General features: G+C 45.6%; 1 protein-coding gene across 6 annotated transcripts in view; it reads right to left on the minus strand.

Moving 5' to 3' along the window:
• Positions 1 to 1,190: 1,190 nt before the first annotated feature.
• Positions 1,191 to 14,367, minus strand: part of LIMA1 (LIM domain and actin binding 1) — a 34,952-nt gene continuing 21,775 nt past the window's right edge. For all 6 annotated transcript variants that reach the window (XM_059719133.1, XM_006264613.4, XM_014603299.3 and 3 more), the window contains 6 exons: positions 14,160 to 14,308; positions 11,316 to 11,420; positions 8,949 to 9,006; positions 7,407 to 7,522; positions 3,947 to 4,080; positions 1,191 to 3,508 (listed from right to left, as the gene is read on the minus strand). In XM_059719133.1, coding sequence (XP_059575116.1) covers positions 2,509 to 3,508; positions 3,947 to 4,080; positions 7,407 to 7,522; positions 8,949 to 9,006; positions 11,316 to 11,420; positions 14,160 to 14,308 — 1,562 coding nt within the window. In that variant the 3' untranslated portion in view covers positions 1,191 to 2,508. The remainder of the gene's footprint in view (positions 3,509 to 3,946; positions 4,081 to 7,406; positions 7,523 to 8,948; positions 9,007 to 11,315; positions 11,421 to 14,159; positions 14,309 to 14,367) is intronic.

A 14,367-nucleotide genomic window follows, 5' to 3' on the forward strand; every position in this document is an offset into this window, starting at 1 on the left:
CACCAAGTTATGGGGGAGCGCGGTGACACTTGGCAATGCAGGCGGGCCTGGGCGGATATAGTGCTGCACCTATGATCTATTGAGGTCCTTTCTGACCCTAACATCTATGAAACCTGGGGGCGAGCAACCCCCAGCGCATCTCCAGGCCTGGCGGCACCAAACTGGTTAGCATTGGCAACATGTAAGGGGTGCACGCAGACCCCGTGACAGCGTCCGTGCACCCCTTGGAAGTGCCAGCTGCAAAACTGGAAGTGCACGTCAGGTTTTGCTGCTGGTGGGCCGTCCTGTCAGCAACCTGGTGCCCCCCCAGACTCAGGAGGCACCAGGCGCCCATGCTGGCTAGCACCGTGAGCGAAAGGGAGCTGGGGGTAATAACAGACCACAGTGTGAACGTGAGTTGGCAGTACAGTAGTGTAGCCAGCAGGGTAAATAATACTGTGGCATGCATCACCCGATGCATCTCCAGCAACACCAAGGAGGTGACTCTTCCGCTCTACTCGGCACCGCAGCTGGAGGACCGTGGTCAGGTCTGGGCACCGCACTTTAACAAGGAGGTGGACCAGCTGGAGAGAGTCCAAAGAAGAGCCACCCGTATGATCAGAGTCTTACCTGGCAAGCCATAAGAGGAGAGGCTGAGGGACCTGGGATTCTTCAGCCTGAAGTAAAGGCTGAGAGGGAGAGGGGACCTGGTAGCACACTGTGGGAGTACAGCAAGGGCTCGGTGAGCAACTGTTCACCAGAACGCCCAAGGGGAAAACCAGGAGTAAGGGCCACAAACTCCTGGAAGACTGATTCAGGCTCAACATTAGGAAAAACTTCTTCAGTCAGGGTGTCTGTGGAATAAGCTCCTTCCAGAGGTGGTGCAGTCGTCTACCGTGGAAATCTTCAAGAGGAGACCGGACAATCGCCGCACTCTCTTTCCTGCTTGGTGCAGGCGGCTGGACCCGATGATCTCCCGAGGTACAATCTATGAACTGCTCCACATCAAAAAATAAATTTGTGCCCTTCCACCCTCTTACAGCCAGGCCTGTCCGATTCCCTGCACTAGGATGAAAGTTGTCTTGCCATCAGAATGGATCAACAGTGTCACCTAGTGGTGACACTTACATTAAGCAAAGAGAACGGCTCATCTTTCAGAGGCCTAAAAATGCACCTTGGTGTAATTAAAAATAAAAAGTTTCCAAGCACAGTTAAACATAAATGAAAAAGCTTTATTGAATAAAAATGGTTTCATACTTAGAAGGTTTGGTAAGAAAGCAGAATATTTTACATCTCTAAAATATAATTAGAGCTAATTTTCAAATTAATACAGTACAAAGAAAAGTTACTATAGAAATAACCCTCCCAGTTTGAATACCATTGTTTGTAGCATAAAATGCAGTCATGTTTAAAATGTACTAAAAACTTCAATGCTAGAAACAAGTCCTATGGAAGAAGAAAAAAAATCTCACTGTTCTAGTTTTATGATCCCACAGATTTTGTATGCAGCATAGATCTCACAGATGTAACCATTAAAAAAAAAAAATCTCTCTGGCAGTTCAGTATCAGGAGAATGCAATTATCAAAAGGCCTTACAAACAGTATTTGCAACTTTAAGTAACTCAGAGCAGTAAAGAAAAGTCTAAGAAATAAAACATTTCACCTCCAAAACGTATGGAATGCAAGAGTAATGCCCTGCAGGTTGCTGCGACAGAGATGGGTTGTCCTCGTGAGCCCCAGCTGGTCAGCACTGCTTCAAATGCTGGCTGTAATACTTCTATCCTAGAAGCGGGTGTGCTGGTGCATTTGCTAGCCAGAGGGCTCTGGTACACCTTCATTCCAGTTTGAAAAATAAACGAGGCTTGCACAGAGAAAAACAGAGTGCAAAAACAGGAATTTTTCCATGGATCAAGAGCAAGCGAGTTAGACAATAGAAAAAAATCATCCTGTTGTATTCTGTGCACTTCTGTATGAGACTTAAAGTTGTTAGATACTAAGGACAAAACAATTAGTGTTTTCATTATAAAAATATCCCAGCTGTGCCCTTTACATGAATTAAAGTGCATTCAGTCACCATTTTAAAAGCAGGCCTGAAAGTTCCTTTGAAATTGGTCCCCAAGTATTGCAATAGCATTCACAGTGGCAAGAGTAGTGTATTAAAAGAGAAGTTTGGTTTTTAAATGCCACCACTGGGAGTACAGTGAAGTCCTGCAAATCATCATTGGCGGAATAAAGTACTGAAGCACAGAAGAAGACAATGAGGATAAATCAGGGTACAGAATGGATCTTTGTTCCCGTGCTGTGAATTGGGAAAGCTATCCCACAACAAGGGATTATGTACGTTTTAATTTAGATACATATGCCTTTTGCAGGTTTCCACTGTACTCCAAGACCTCCGCACGTTCCGTGGTTCCCTTACGTATCAATGTGCAGAGAGGATCGCTTTCACAGAGGGCAGCTGCTTGTTAAAGCTAAAACACCAATTTAAGGCCAAGCACCTTGCAGCAAGTTTGCCAGTGAAAGGCCAATTTATTCATCTTCATCTTCGTCCTCATAGTATCGATTCCTTTTGATCTGTTCCTCCACGGATAGCTCTTCCGCCTCGTCCTCTTCCCAGAACCCGACATCCTGGGATTTGCGATTCTGACCAGGAGATAATTCCTTCGAAGTCACCACATTCGCCAAGCTGGAGCGTTCAGGAGAACTTGGGGCAAGCAGTTCATTGTTTGGAGCTGGCTGCACTTCAGCAGCATTTTCTTCCTCTTCATCTGTCCCTGCGTTCACCTGGCCGTTCTCCACCAAGTTCTCTTCCCCTTCTGCCTTAATGCCAGGAGCTTGCCTTTCCTTCTCTGCCTCCAGGTCCTTATTCTTCTCTTCAGCATTATGGACATTTTGCTTTTTTTCTATCTCTACCTCCTTCTCTAGTTCCTGACTTTTTTTGAACATGCCCCTGTCTGCCTTGGAAGAAGATGCATGCTCCATTTTGGGTGCCTTAACAGACATCGTTCTAAATGAGGCTGCTACTGTAAAGGGTCGGCTTCTTTCCTTCAGGGAGGAAGTTCTCCGTAACTTTTTGAGATCCACGTCCTCAGCCTCCTGAACATCGGGCTTGGAGACCTCCTCTTCTGGAGGCCACTTTGGCTTGAACACCTTGATCCCCTCTTCTACAGCACTTCCTTGACTCCCTAGTTCAGATGGTGGTGGCCAGGCAATCCTTAGTTTCTTTGTTTCTGCAGGTTTCTCTTCTCTTTCAGGCAAAGCTGCAGTTCTTGCTTCCATGCTTGCTGCCAGAATTCCCACCTTAGCAATGGGGGCATCTTCTACGCCTGGACTTTTAGGGACGTCTGTCGTACAGGTGGTCTGGGCAGATTTCTCCATGGATTCTTCTTCATTTTCCGTTTTGCTCACCCATAGCTCTTTGTGCTGTTTGTGCCCAAACCCCTCGTCGTAGTTGCCTTTGGCTTTGAAAAGCTGATTGAAGTGAGGCTTGCAGTAAATGCTCCCATGGAGAGATGCATAAGTTCCAAGACTATTCAAGAAAAAGTGGAGTAAATATTAGCATTCTTGCACACCGAGTCAAAGGGGAAAAAAAAAGTTCAAGCTTCTCAGGTCACTAAGCAAGACCTGGCATTAAAATGTCTTTAGTGTTCGGGAAAAAGTCCTACAGTGGCTTCACATGATGTCACCAGATGGAGTGCATGCTGATAAAACAGGACCCATGTCTCCCTCCCTCACCCCTCAGGGCTTAGAATTGCAAAGTGCTTTAGGAAGGCAGGACACTATCCCCACTTTAGGGGGTTCACATGACTGGTGCTGGATCCCGACTCCCAGCCTCTGCTCGATCCACTGGATTACCACCGCCTCTGCCTCAGCCTCCTGTTTGCATTGGACCTTACACTCTGCTTGTTAACATTTCAGGAAAGCTGAACTGCCTCCTAGAGAGCAGGTTCAAAGCAATGCAGGTTACCTGAGTTTACTGTTGCAATATGAACAGCGGAAGCAGCTGATATGAAACACCTGCTGGTTGGCGAAGAGGCGCTCCATTGGGTACACCGTCTTCTGACACCCAGTGCAAGTCTCCTTCGCTGGCAACTGAAACTTCTACGGGAAGAAAAGAGTGCTTGTTAATTGGAAACAAACTGCCTGGTTGAAGGCTGGGCAAAACACCAGAAACACCTCTGTACCCCTGAGCATGCCATTATCGGCAGCTCTGATGGTTAGTCCCTGCCTGAGACTCAGTGGGTTGAGCCAGTCCTAAAAGACTTTACACCAAGGCTGGGCAAAATGTGGCCTGCCAGGCCATTCTATCCGGCTAGCGGGGCCCCTAAAAATTTTAAAAAAACTAATATTTATCTGTCCCTGACTGACTGTCACGCAGCCCTCAATGGCTTGCCAAAACTCAGTAAGCGGCCCTCTGCCCAAAATAATTGCCTGCCCCTGCTCTACACGGTATTCTCATATAGTTAATGTACCTCTAGGGAAAGAGATGGTGGTAGATAAATACTGGTGGGACAAGGAAGCAACTATCGATCCTCTGGTGTATGTGCAATAGGTCTAGCCAGGTGCCTGATGACTCCACTTATAGAGTCCTGTGCCCATCACAGCAAGACCTTTGACACGTACGCCTAGGCACGAGTATGGAGGAGCAGAGGCTGCCCCATGGTACTGCCCCCCTTTAGACCATTGAGACAGAATCCGAGTCCAGATGTTCAGTGCCTCGATGGTTGCAATTTCTGCCAGAGAACAACTGCTGCTGACTGCTTACTGCCTTGCATTTGTCAGGGTCTCTTAGCCTTTCTCCAACCAAGGAGTACCCACAAGGGAGCAGGGGGCTAAGGTTTCGAGGCACCTTACTCAGGAGGTTGCAACACCGTGGTATTTTATAGGAGCTACCCTGCCACGAGTAGCCCCATCACATTGCCACCAGGCCTCTAGTCGGATGCAGTTTCCAGTCACACGCCACAAACAGCTCAGTACAGAAAAGGAAGAGTGATGAATGGGCCAAGCAAGCGAGAGGGGACAACGAGTGGGAGGGGAACAGCCTGCTCAAAGGTTTAGGGCAAGCAAGGTTTATTAGATGCTCTTGGCATTATGAACAGAGAAGGCTCACTTAAGCAGGAAAACATCTCAACAGATGGGTTTCAATGCTGCAACGATGAGGTAAGCTATCCTCCACCGCTGACATGCCATCCTTGTAAACTTAAAGTACTCAGCGACTATGGCTAGCATTAATGGAGCTCTAATGTTACACAAGTACCATCGTATGCATTTCCTGAGTAAATGAACAGCATCTTCTAACTAGGGAGGAGCGCATGGGTAAAGTCAGGGCTAGGGCCTGCATGGGAACGACCTCAGCATTTCTGCTTCCTGAAGGCATCGTAAGTGGTACTCTGTCCATTAAAAAGGTCACTTGATGCTGCTCATTAAACACAGAGATGGTATATAATGTTGGAGGAACAACATTATTATACATTCTGTCAAAGCTTGACCTTCCCGGACCACTTACCGATTGCAACCATTCTTCCAGCTACAGTATAGAAATATCTAGGGGTGCATCGGAGCGCACACACGTTGCCATCCTTTGACAAGGGAACAATACGTTGCAAGTTTAATACAAAGGATTTAAGGGACCCTTATGATGGTTAAGGGGTGTGGCAAGGGGGAAGTGGAAGGTCACAGGACGAAGAATTAGTGATTATTTCTAGTCTCTCACAAATAAAGTGACACCAGGGTATGGCATTGATTATGATAGGTGAAGGCCAAACTACTGAAGACAAAGCCATCAACTTAAATTTGGTTGGTCAACCCTAATGTTGCATGTAATTAGGTATTTTTCTATGTATTAATATCTAGTCTCTGTAACATGCACATGAGACCACACACTTCTCATCAACCTTAAGTGCTTAAGTCAGCGTCATTTCAGACAATGTCTCAAGGGTCTAATCCACATTGATATTACACAGACCAGCCCGCCTCTGAGCTCAAGAGATACATTTTTTAAAAGGGAACTCATAGGCACACACCCTGCACATATTTTCAATTCAGAGAGAGTGAAAACTCACGAACAGAAATGTAGTAGGCCAAAGATCTACTCACACATCCTTTGCCACAAGGGGGAGGAACAAAATGCTGAGCAATTTGCCTGCCAGTCCAAAATACACCGCCCCCCCCAGCCCAACAGCAGAATTTTGCAAGTCTGCATTACAAGCTACTGCAATGCATATCCCAGTCTAAGAAAAGGCACTTACACATATACGTAATGGGCCCTGTGCCTGCTGGCAAGGTGTTTTGGGGTGTGTAGAGAAAGGATTTCCTTTCTGGGCACACTAAGAATAGGAGCTACAGGAGGAGGATGAAGACCACTTAATATAAAGGAGAACTGGAGAGAAAGCTGAGAGTTGAGCTCACATTAGAAGGGAAGCAGAAGGCAGGAGTAGAGATTAGGAACCAAGAGCAGGAAACAGAAGCTGGAAAAGACAAATAGGAACCTTAGATGAATAAACAGCATGTGGGCTACTCTCCAAGTACTGCAGCTACTACAGTACCGATGGAGGTGACAGCCACTTTGTTTTCCAAATGGTCAAGCATACGGGTCGCAGATTCCCTCGCTTTTCACTTAAAGAATAAAAGCTGAAAAAAACTTGTGCACCTCCCACAGTCCAGAATGGCCTCAAAGCAGCATCCGAGAGTCATAACATCTTTTAGGAGACACTTGTAGTACTCTGTGCATGGTAAGGACTCAAGTCTCATTACTCTTGAGACTGGATGACTCTTGAGAGTAGCCAGACAGAGTTCAAGAGAGGCCGGGTTTGAGACCAAAGCAGTGCACTGTGGGATGCCTGGGGGACCAGCTGGTAAGACTATCACAAGACAACTGTTCAGATGTCTGTTGCAATAGCACAGGAGGAAGCGTTAGTAGCTCTTATCCTGGGAACCCTTTGGGGTATCGGTCTCATGACAAGCGGCGAGGACATCTGAACACTCATGCTTTGTCTTGCAGGAAAACATTTTCTCCAGCAACAGGGGCGATCTCTGTTTGTAGCCTCGGTGAAGGCTCTTATACTGCATTATTAGCACAATGCGGTTTTAACAGCATAGCACCAGTCAGCACGCAGCTCAAACACCACAGATCGCCACATCTTCCGATCTATCAAAAGCCTGTGCTGAGCCCAACGTGAAATTCCTGCATATCCTACATGCTGTCGGGAGCTAGTTTCTACAAAATGCTTTGTTGAAATAAAGGTTGAATGTACACTAAAGTTACGGGGTTAAGAGCTCTTGAGGGATAGTTTAGATACTGAGGAATTAGCACAAAGTCCCCCAGAAGCATGTAGATCCCTGGGCTGGTTTAGGTCATTTCTATGTTATAATCAGCTTTACTTCCATTAATTGTTGCTCAGATTTAGGAAACAAATTAGCTACCGTACCTTCACAGCTTTTGGTGGCGAGGCATCCGTTTGGCTGAGTGCTTTCATATCAGAAGCTGGCTGTTTTGTGTAGACAGGTCTCTGGGTTTCCATCCCAATCTGTGAATTGAGTTCAACTGGGGGAGGGAACGGGAAAAGTTATTTCCATTCATGTAAACAGAAGAAGAATTATCTCCAAAGCCAAAACCTTTACATGCTCAATTTACTCTGACCTTTTTAGCACCGAAGTTATCAAACGAACAAACTGCTGGTGGGGGAGGTGGAAGCGGGCCAACCTCTTACCAAGTCTGCATGCAACTCCTGGAGACTATGGCACCATTTCAAAATGCTTACGAACATGCTTAACTCAACCACAGGCACTCAATGGAATATACTGTAACCAGCCAGGAGCTGGCATGCTTTACTAATAGGAATTTTCTTACCACTGGAGGCAGACAAGGTTCTTTGAGTGCATCTGATATCTTTTAATTAAACCAACTTCAATTGTTGGGGGAAAAGAAAATTTCCATCCAGGAAGAGCACACACCAACTGCAGATGCTTCCTCAGCCTGACAAAGGGGTTTTAAACCCAAAAGCTTGCTAAGAAATATTTTTCCAACCATTTGAGTTGGTCTAATAAAAGGTATCAGATTGACCCAAAGAACCTTGTCTGCCTATGTCCTGAGACCAACACGGCTACAACGTCCACCGTACCGCTGGAGGACACTTGAAACACAACAGCACTGGGCAGCTGACTTCAGTATACACCTTGGATTATTGACTCATCTGTAGGCTGCTGTGCATACAGTACTATAAATCCAAACGGCAGGGGGAACTGCACGGTTACAGTTACATTCCTACAAAATTAAGAGCTCACATTATCTTAACACTGCAGCTCCAAATCAGGTAACTAACCCGATTAAAACAAATTCAACACAGGACTTGAGCTGGAGAGAGCGACTTTAGCACAGAAGGGATTTTGATTGGAAACAATATATATCTCCTCAAAATTTGATTCAAAGGGATTGCAAACAATGAAAGGATTAGGAAGAGATTCTTTTTTTGTTAAGTGACTCGGTTTTAAGGATTACTACACTTAAAACGAGCAATTTTATTTATTTTTATTAATGATGTAATAGTTCATAGGGAACAAAAGTTTCAGAATCAGTCAAACTTATAATCAAGTTTTAAGTCACTGAAAGTCAGGAGTCTGAGATAAAAACTGACACGCAGTAGCATTTACTTTAGCCAAAATTGCCGACTTAAGTATGCTAGAAATTAAAAGACTACCCATAGATAACACGAGTAGACTTTTCTCGCACGTGGCAGGATCCAAGTTCTTGTACTGACAGATTGCTTCTGAAAGGGCAAGTTAAATTAAGTTCAGGTCTCAACCGGCATACACCCCCGTGACGCAATGGCTGTCTATTGCCAATTCCATAAGCTCAGGCTGCTGGCAGCAAAATGGGCTTCACTTACGCACGGCGTGCAAATGTGCGCATTTCTGACACCCTCTGCTATTCACTTGCCACATCTCACGGAGTCAGGAGAATGGGTACTTACTGGTTCCATCTTCAGAAAGATGAGTGTGGAAATTCAGACTGTTCTCACCTAAAGGAACCTGAGAGAAAAGCATGTTTGAGCCCGTATGAAAGAGTTGCTCAGCTGGTCAAGTCCAGCTCACTCCAACGTACTCCTGGATCACCCTGGCTTGAGCAACAAAACGATGGGCAATTTAACAAAATAGGGCATTCATTCAGACAACAGCCATAGCCTAGGTGATAAAACCAATCTTCAAGGCACAAGGCAGGGTATGATCGCTTGCCAAGAACAGGTGGTCTCTGCCACATAAAGCGGACTCCCAAGTCGTTCACTGCTTAAATACTCTTTAAATGCGCATTCAGACTCTTTTGTTTAATGCTCACGCTAGGAGCATGGGCTGGAGATTGAGCTTTACCGCCTGTATACCTGGATGCAGTAGGTTTAAGAAAGAACTAGCCACTTAGCTGATGTTCCCTATAGGTTCTTTCACTACTAAATCTGACATTTGCTGGATGTGTCAGGCTTTGCTTCAGAAGCAACCCAATTCACAACACCACTTACTGGCAAGTCAGTGGGACGTGCACGTCCAGAAGAACCCAATTTCTCTAAAAATGGAGTCATTTTAAAAAGATTCCCCCAAACTACAAAACCCTACGCTCCCAGTTTAGAACTCAGATCCGAGTCTCTCTTTATATTCCTTCTGCACAATATAATTTGAAGGTGTTATTTTAAAACCTTAAGGCAAAAGCTACTTGGGGCAGCTTCTCAGGTATTTCTGCTTGGCTCTTTCCGTATATTAAATGTATAGGGCTAGAAGTAGAACTGAAATACTTTAACAAGATTACTGGCAGAGCCTCACTAATTCATGCTAATGACTCCGAGACCCATTGCAAAGGACCGAAGCCGCTCATTAAATGGAGCATGCTTGCCAGGATACTGTATTCAGTTGAAAAGTTTCGTCTGTAATAATTCGAAGCATACAAGGAAGCGAGAAGACCACAGTATGCTTTCCACTAGTAAAAGATCACTAATCCTTGGCTACTGAATCTGGCTGAAGCGTGCTGTTCTCCTCACCCGGCACTTAGCACGTGTCATTCGCACGTATGATCAGTAGGCCTGTGCGAAGCGGCTAGTATTCACGTCGGCTTCAGATTTGGCTGATCTGAAGGACAGCGATTCGAGTCGCTGTCCCGAATTGATTCGGCTGAATCCGATTTGGAGATTCAGCCACCTACTTACTGGCACGAAGCCCAGATCCAGCTCCCAGCAGCGGCAAGCGGGGACTGCCCGAATCGATTCGGAGGCTTCAAATCGATTTGGACCTTTTTATTGGTCTCATGATTCGATCTGGAGATTCGGCCGCCGATTCGAATCGGCACCCAAAGCTTTGCACAAGCCCTAGTTATCAGCAAGGTCCCATGGCTTCCTTTTCAGCAGAGATCTCTGCCATTTATCGATAGCCTTAAGACACAGCTAGCATCCAGTTTATCCTGCAGTGATGCCAAAGTGACAATCCTAAATCCCACGCCGGTCTGTTCAGATTCTGTTGTGCTCATTCAAGCTGGACTTGAGACACAATAGCGAAGTGCTACAGGAACGCCTATGTTAAGGTAACTATGGCCGCACCTAGAGCAAGAGGGTGTATTCAAGACCTTCCACTTAATAGCAGGAAGCAGGATGGAAAAGGAGAGAGACTGCTTTGATTTAATAGGTGTCTTGTTAGCAGCCTCCACACAGGCTAAAAGGCAAAGGCTGCCTAGCTGCCAGTAAGGAGCAGCTGAAAGCAGCCATTTGGCTGCCCGCCAAAGACAGACTGGGAAGCTTTTAAAAGCGTTCCCGGCATTAGTCTGCCACGTGTTCAGAGAGCCTGCAATACACAGTACCCCAATTATTAGCTAGTTTGGTCCCCTTCTGTCACTCCCTAATTTAAGGCAAAAAAAAAAAAAAAGTGAGACTTTGCTGGGGCAAGTCTCATTATTCACTTTAATTAAAATTGGTCTCCTTTCAAAAGGAAAAAGGTTTAAAATGCGGGGGGGGGGGGGGAAGAAAAACGGCAGCTAATCAGGATACCAGTTACATTTACCAAGATCTGGCCACTCTGCGCATAGCGTGGCCAGCAACCTCCTCCTGGGCTGTTGCCTACAACTCTGCTTGTACAGCACTTTAAAATCTGTACAGAAAAGGTTGAAAATTCACAGGTCGAGCTGGTTTACCCCAACCAGGCTGGGGATAAATTTTACCTTTTTCGTTCCAGTTCCCCAGCGTGCAAGCAATTTGTATCAGCTGCCACAAGTCCATTTCCAGACGCTGTACAGAACTGAGCGCTGCCCCACTCACTCGCACTGAAAAGGGTGTCCCTGACCTTCAACCAAGCCGAGTGCGTCTTACCTTCTCCCCATCCTGATGGGAAATGGAGTCCACAGAACTTGGCGGCATATTCTCCTTCTGCTCCGATTTGTCCTGGAGCTCACTTTCACTGACTCGAGGCTCGTTCTGCAGAACAACAAAGCACTTCAGTATTGCCAGATTCCTCTCCCACTGGAGAGCTTTCAGCTGTTATTCTTGAAAGAGTCTTCTGGACAGAAATCCCACATCACACACGAGTGATGGCTAAGGGGAAGGGAAACACGAGTCGACTCTACACACATTCGATTAGTGACTTGCCGTCCTAAAACGTCTCCCTCCTCCGTGTGAGCTTGGGGTACAACTTTATTTCACGCCACAACCTTATCATGGAAACACTTTGCCATTATCCCTTTCTCTTGATATAAATCTCCCTCTAGATCCACGCTCTTTTCTTGCTCTCATTCCTGATCTCCACACTTTCCCCTCGGCTGAAAAAGTACCCCAGATTTTAGATCATGAGCACTTCAGGACAAAAAAACCCCCACATTAAGGCACTATGAAAGTTAGCAATAATTATTCCATGGGACAATAAGGTCTACCCTAGCTTGAATACCTGCCACCAAATTTCAGGTAAGTTTTATTGAAAAGTCTTTGGAGAGACTATCTATCTATCTCTCTCCCCAAAGAGTTTTCTGTATATATTTATAGCTATATCGACAGAGAGACAGCTAGAGAGAGACAGAGAGACAGCTATCTCGAGAGAGAGAGAGAGAGAGGGAGAGACAGACAGCTATATCGAGAGAGACAGACAGACAGACAGAGACAGCTATATCGAGAAATAAAGACAGATAGAGATAGACAGTTATATCGAGAGATAGATGGATTAATTTTTTTTGAAACACAAGAATCACAAGGTTTTATGAATGTTCCTGTCCAGTACTCAGCTCCCATGGTGAGGCAAGGCTCATGCCTTTCACAGGGCAGCCTCTCTATAGCGAAGGAAAGAAGCTACTAAATTCCAAAAAAAGGTATACTGGACTTTATATGCAGGGTTTACATAGATCTTAGTCCCTATTTTTATCATCTCATTAAGCACTACTGTTGTAGTATTAAATACTACTGTTGAATACAGATCTCCTTAAATACTGCTGTTGAATATACTAGTGCTTTCAACCAGGAATACTTGAGATCATTCTTCTGGAAGGGTTCTTAAGAAGAAAACACACCACGTGTTTACTAGTCTCTGTTAGGTGTTGCCTACACCCTGCGTAGCACTGGAGACAAGTCTCATTCCAAGAAGGATTAACTTTGGTTTGTAGTGTAGATGGAACCAGGGCTCGCTCTATTACTTGGCCAGTATTTGGAAAACTCTGCACCATCACACCAGAAGACCCTGTACGCCCCTTTGGCGGAAACCTGGCAAATTTCCTGCCCAGAACTAGGTGCTTGAAAATTGCTGCAAAAGTGACTACAGCTACAGCGGTTCGTATGCATGTGCAACTACAGTTCTTGCTAACAGGTAACTAGAATCCTGCTGGGAGTGACTTGCGGGGGAGAGCGCGCGAGGAGGACAACAGTCCCCGGCAGGGATTCAGCCAGCAGCAACATGCAAACGGGAATGTCTGCATTGGAGGGCCCAATCCAGGACAGTGTTTAATCTATACTGGGAGCAAGTCCAGAAGGAATTCATGTGGTACCTGGCTAGCTACTAGAGAATGATGTAGTCAGCCAACTGAAACCATTGCCATTAGAAACTGCAAAAGGCAATTTAGCTAACTGAATGCACCAAAGAAAAATCAGGATCTAGAAAACAGCCACGAGCAGTTAAGCAGATTTGTTACACTGGCTGCAATTACTTTCAGCTCATGCCATTAAATTTCTTTCAATTATGCCCCAGAGCTTGAGATTTAGACCCACTCTGCATATGGCACGCAGAAATCCCTTCAGTTTGGACAGGGCTGTTCCAACGAGATAAAATACACACACACACACACACACACACACACACCCCCCCCCCCCCCCCCCCCCAGATGCTTCTGGGAAGCATGAACACTTCCAAAGCTTAACTCAAAGATATTCAATGCTGGTGGCTCAAGTCCTTACTTAGGATACGGTCATACTCTGGGAATGCATCGATCTAGCTATAGAGAGCATTAAAAAAAATGGGGGGAGTCCCAAGAGCCCCAACATTAAAACAAAACAACATACAATTCTGACTAACTCTCCCCTTTCTGACACATGCTTGATTCTTGCCAACTACTCTGCAGTTTGCTATGATTCACTAGTTGCTATTTCCTGTTTAAATATCTGGCTAGCTAGCACAGGCTAGTTCTTTGCAATAACTCAGGTAAGAAAAAACAGGTTGAGGTCAGGGTAAATAAGATAAGAGTATTTGAAGAGGAATGTTTGCACAGAAGAAGGCTGGTTATAAAGCTCGGGTCTGTGATGGGAACTAGACTCCATTTGTTAAAAGCCCATGGGCAAGTCCCTTCTTCATTTCTGTCTCTCCTTTTCACCTTAAACCACAGGGCCTGCAAGGCTGAATTAGTGTGCTTAAAGCAGGCAGAGACATTTGGATGTAGGAAGCTAAGAAACATCCATTATGGTCCCAAGTAGGCTCCTTGGCCAACGTGCCAGCTGTTGAGTCTTTGGAAAGTGTAGAGATTATTCCAGGAAAAGGTGAAAACCCATCTCTCACTTCAGGGCTTTAAATTCTGCAGAGCAGACTACAGGCTTTAATTTCAAACAAAATGAATGAACGATCTTCTTTCAAACAGCATAAAGTTACATTTTCATAGCCTAGCTTCCATCAGACATTTCTTAGCCTCAGGGCTATGCCAATGCGACGCCCACCACCTTACACAAAAAGCAGAAGGGTAGACATACCACGAGGCTAGTGGGACTCCCTTGCTTGGACACGGCTGCCTGGTACTTTGCCAGTCTATCCTTTATTGAAGAAGTTTCTGTTAGGCGAGGCATCTCCGGGGCTCTTCTGCTCTCCGGGCTGAACGTCGGGGAGCTGCACATTAGGTGCCCTGCAACAAGGCAGATATATGGTTAGAGCAACCTTTATAAGGTGTTAACTGTAAACTCT

Source organism: Alligator mississippiensis, chromosome 15, assembly GCF_030867095.1.
Source record: "Alligator mississippiensis isolate rAllMis1 chromosome 15, rAllMis1, whole genome shotgun sequence".
NCBI classification, from domain to species: Eukaryota; Metazoa; Chordata; order Crocodylia; family Alligatoridae; genus Alligator; species Alligator mississippiensis.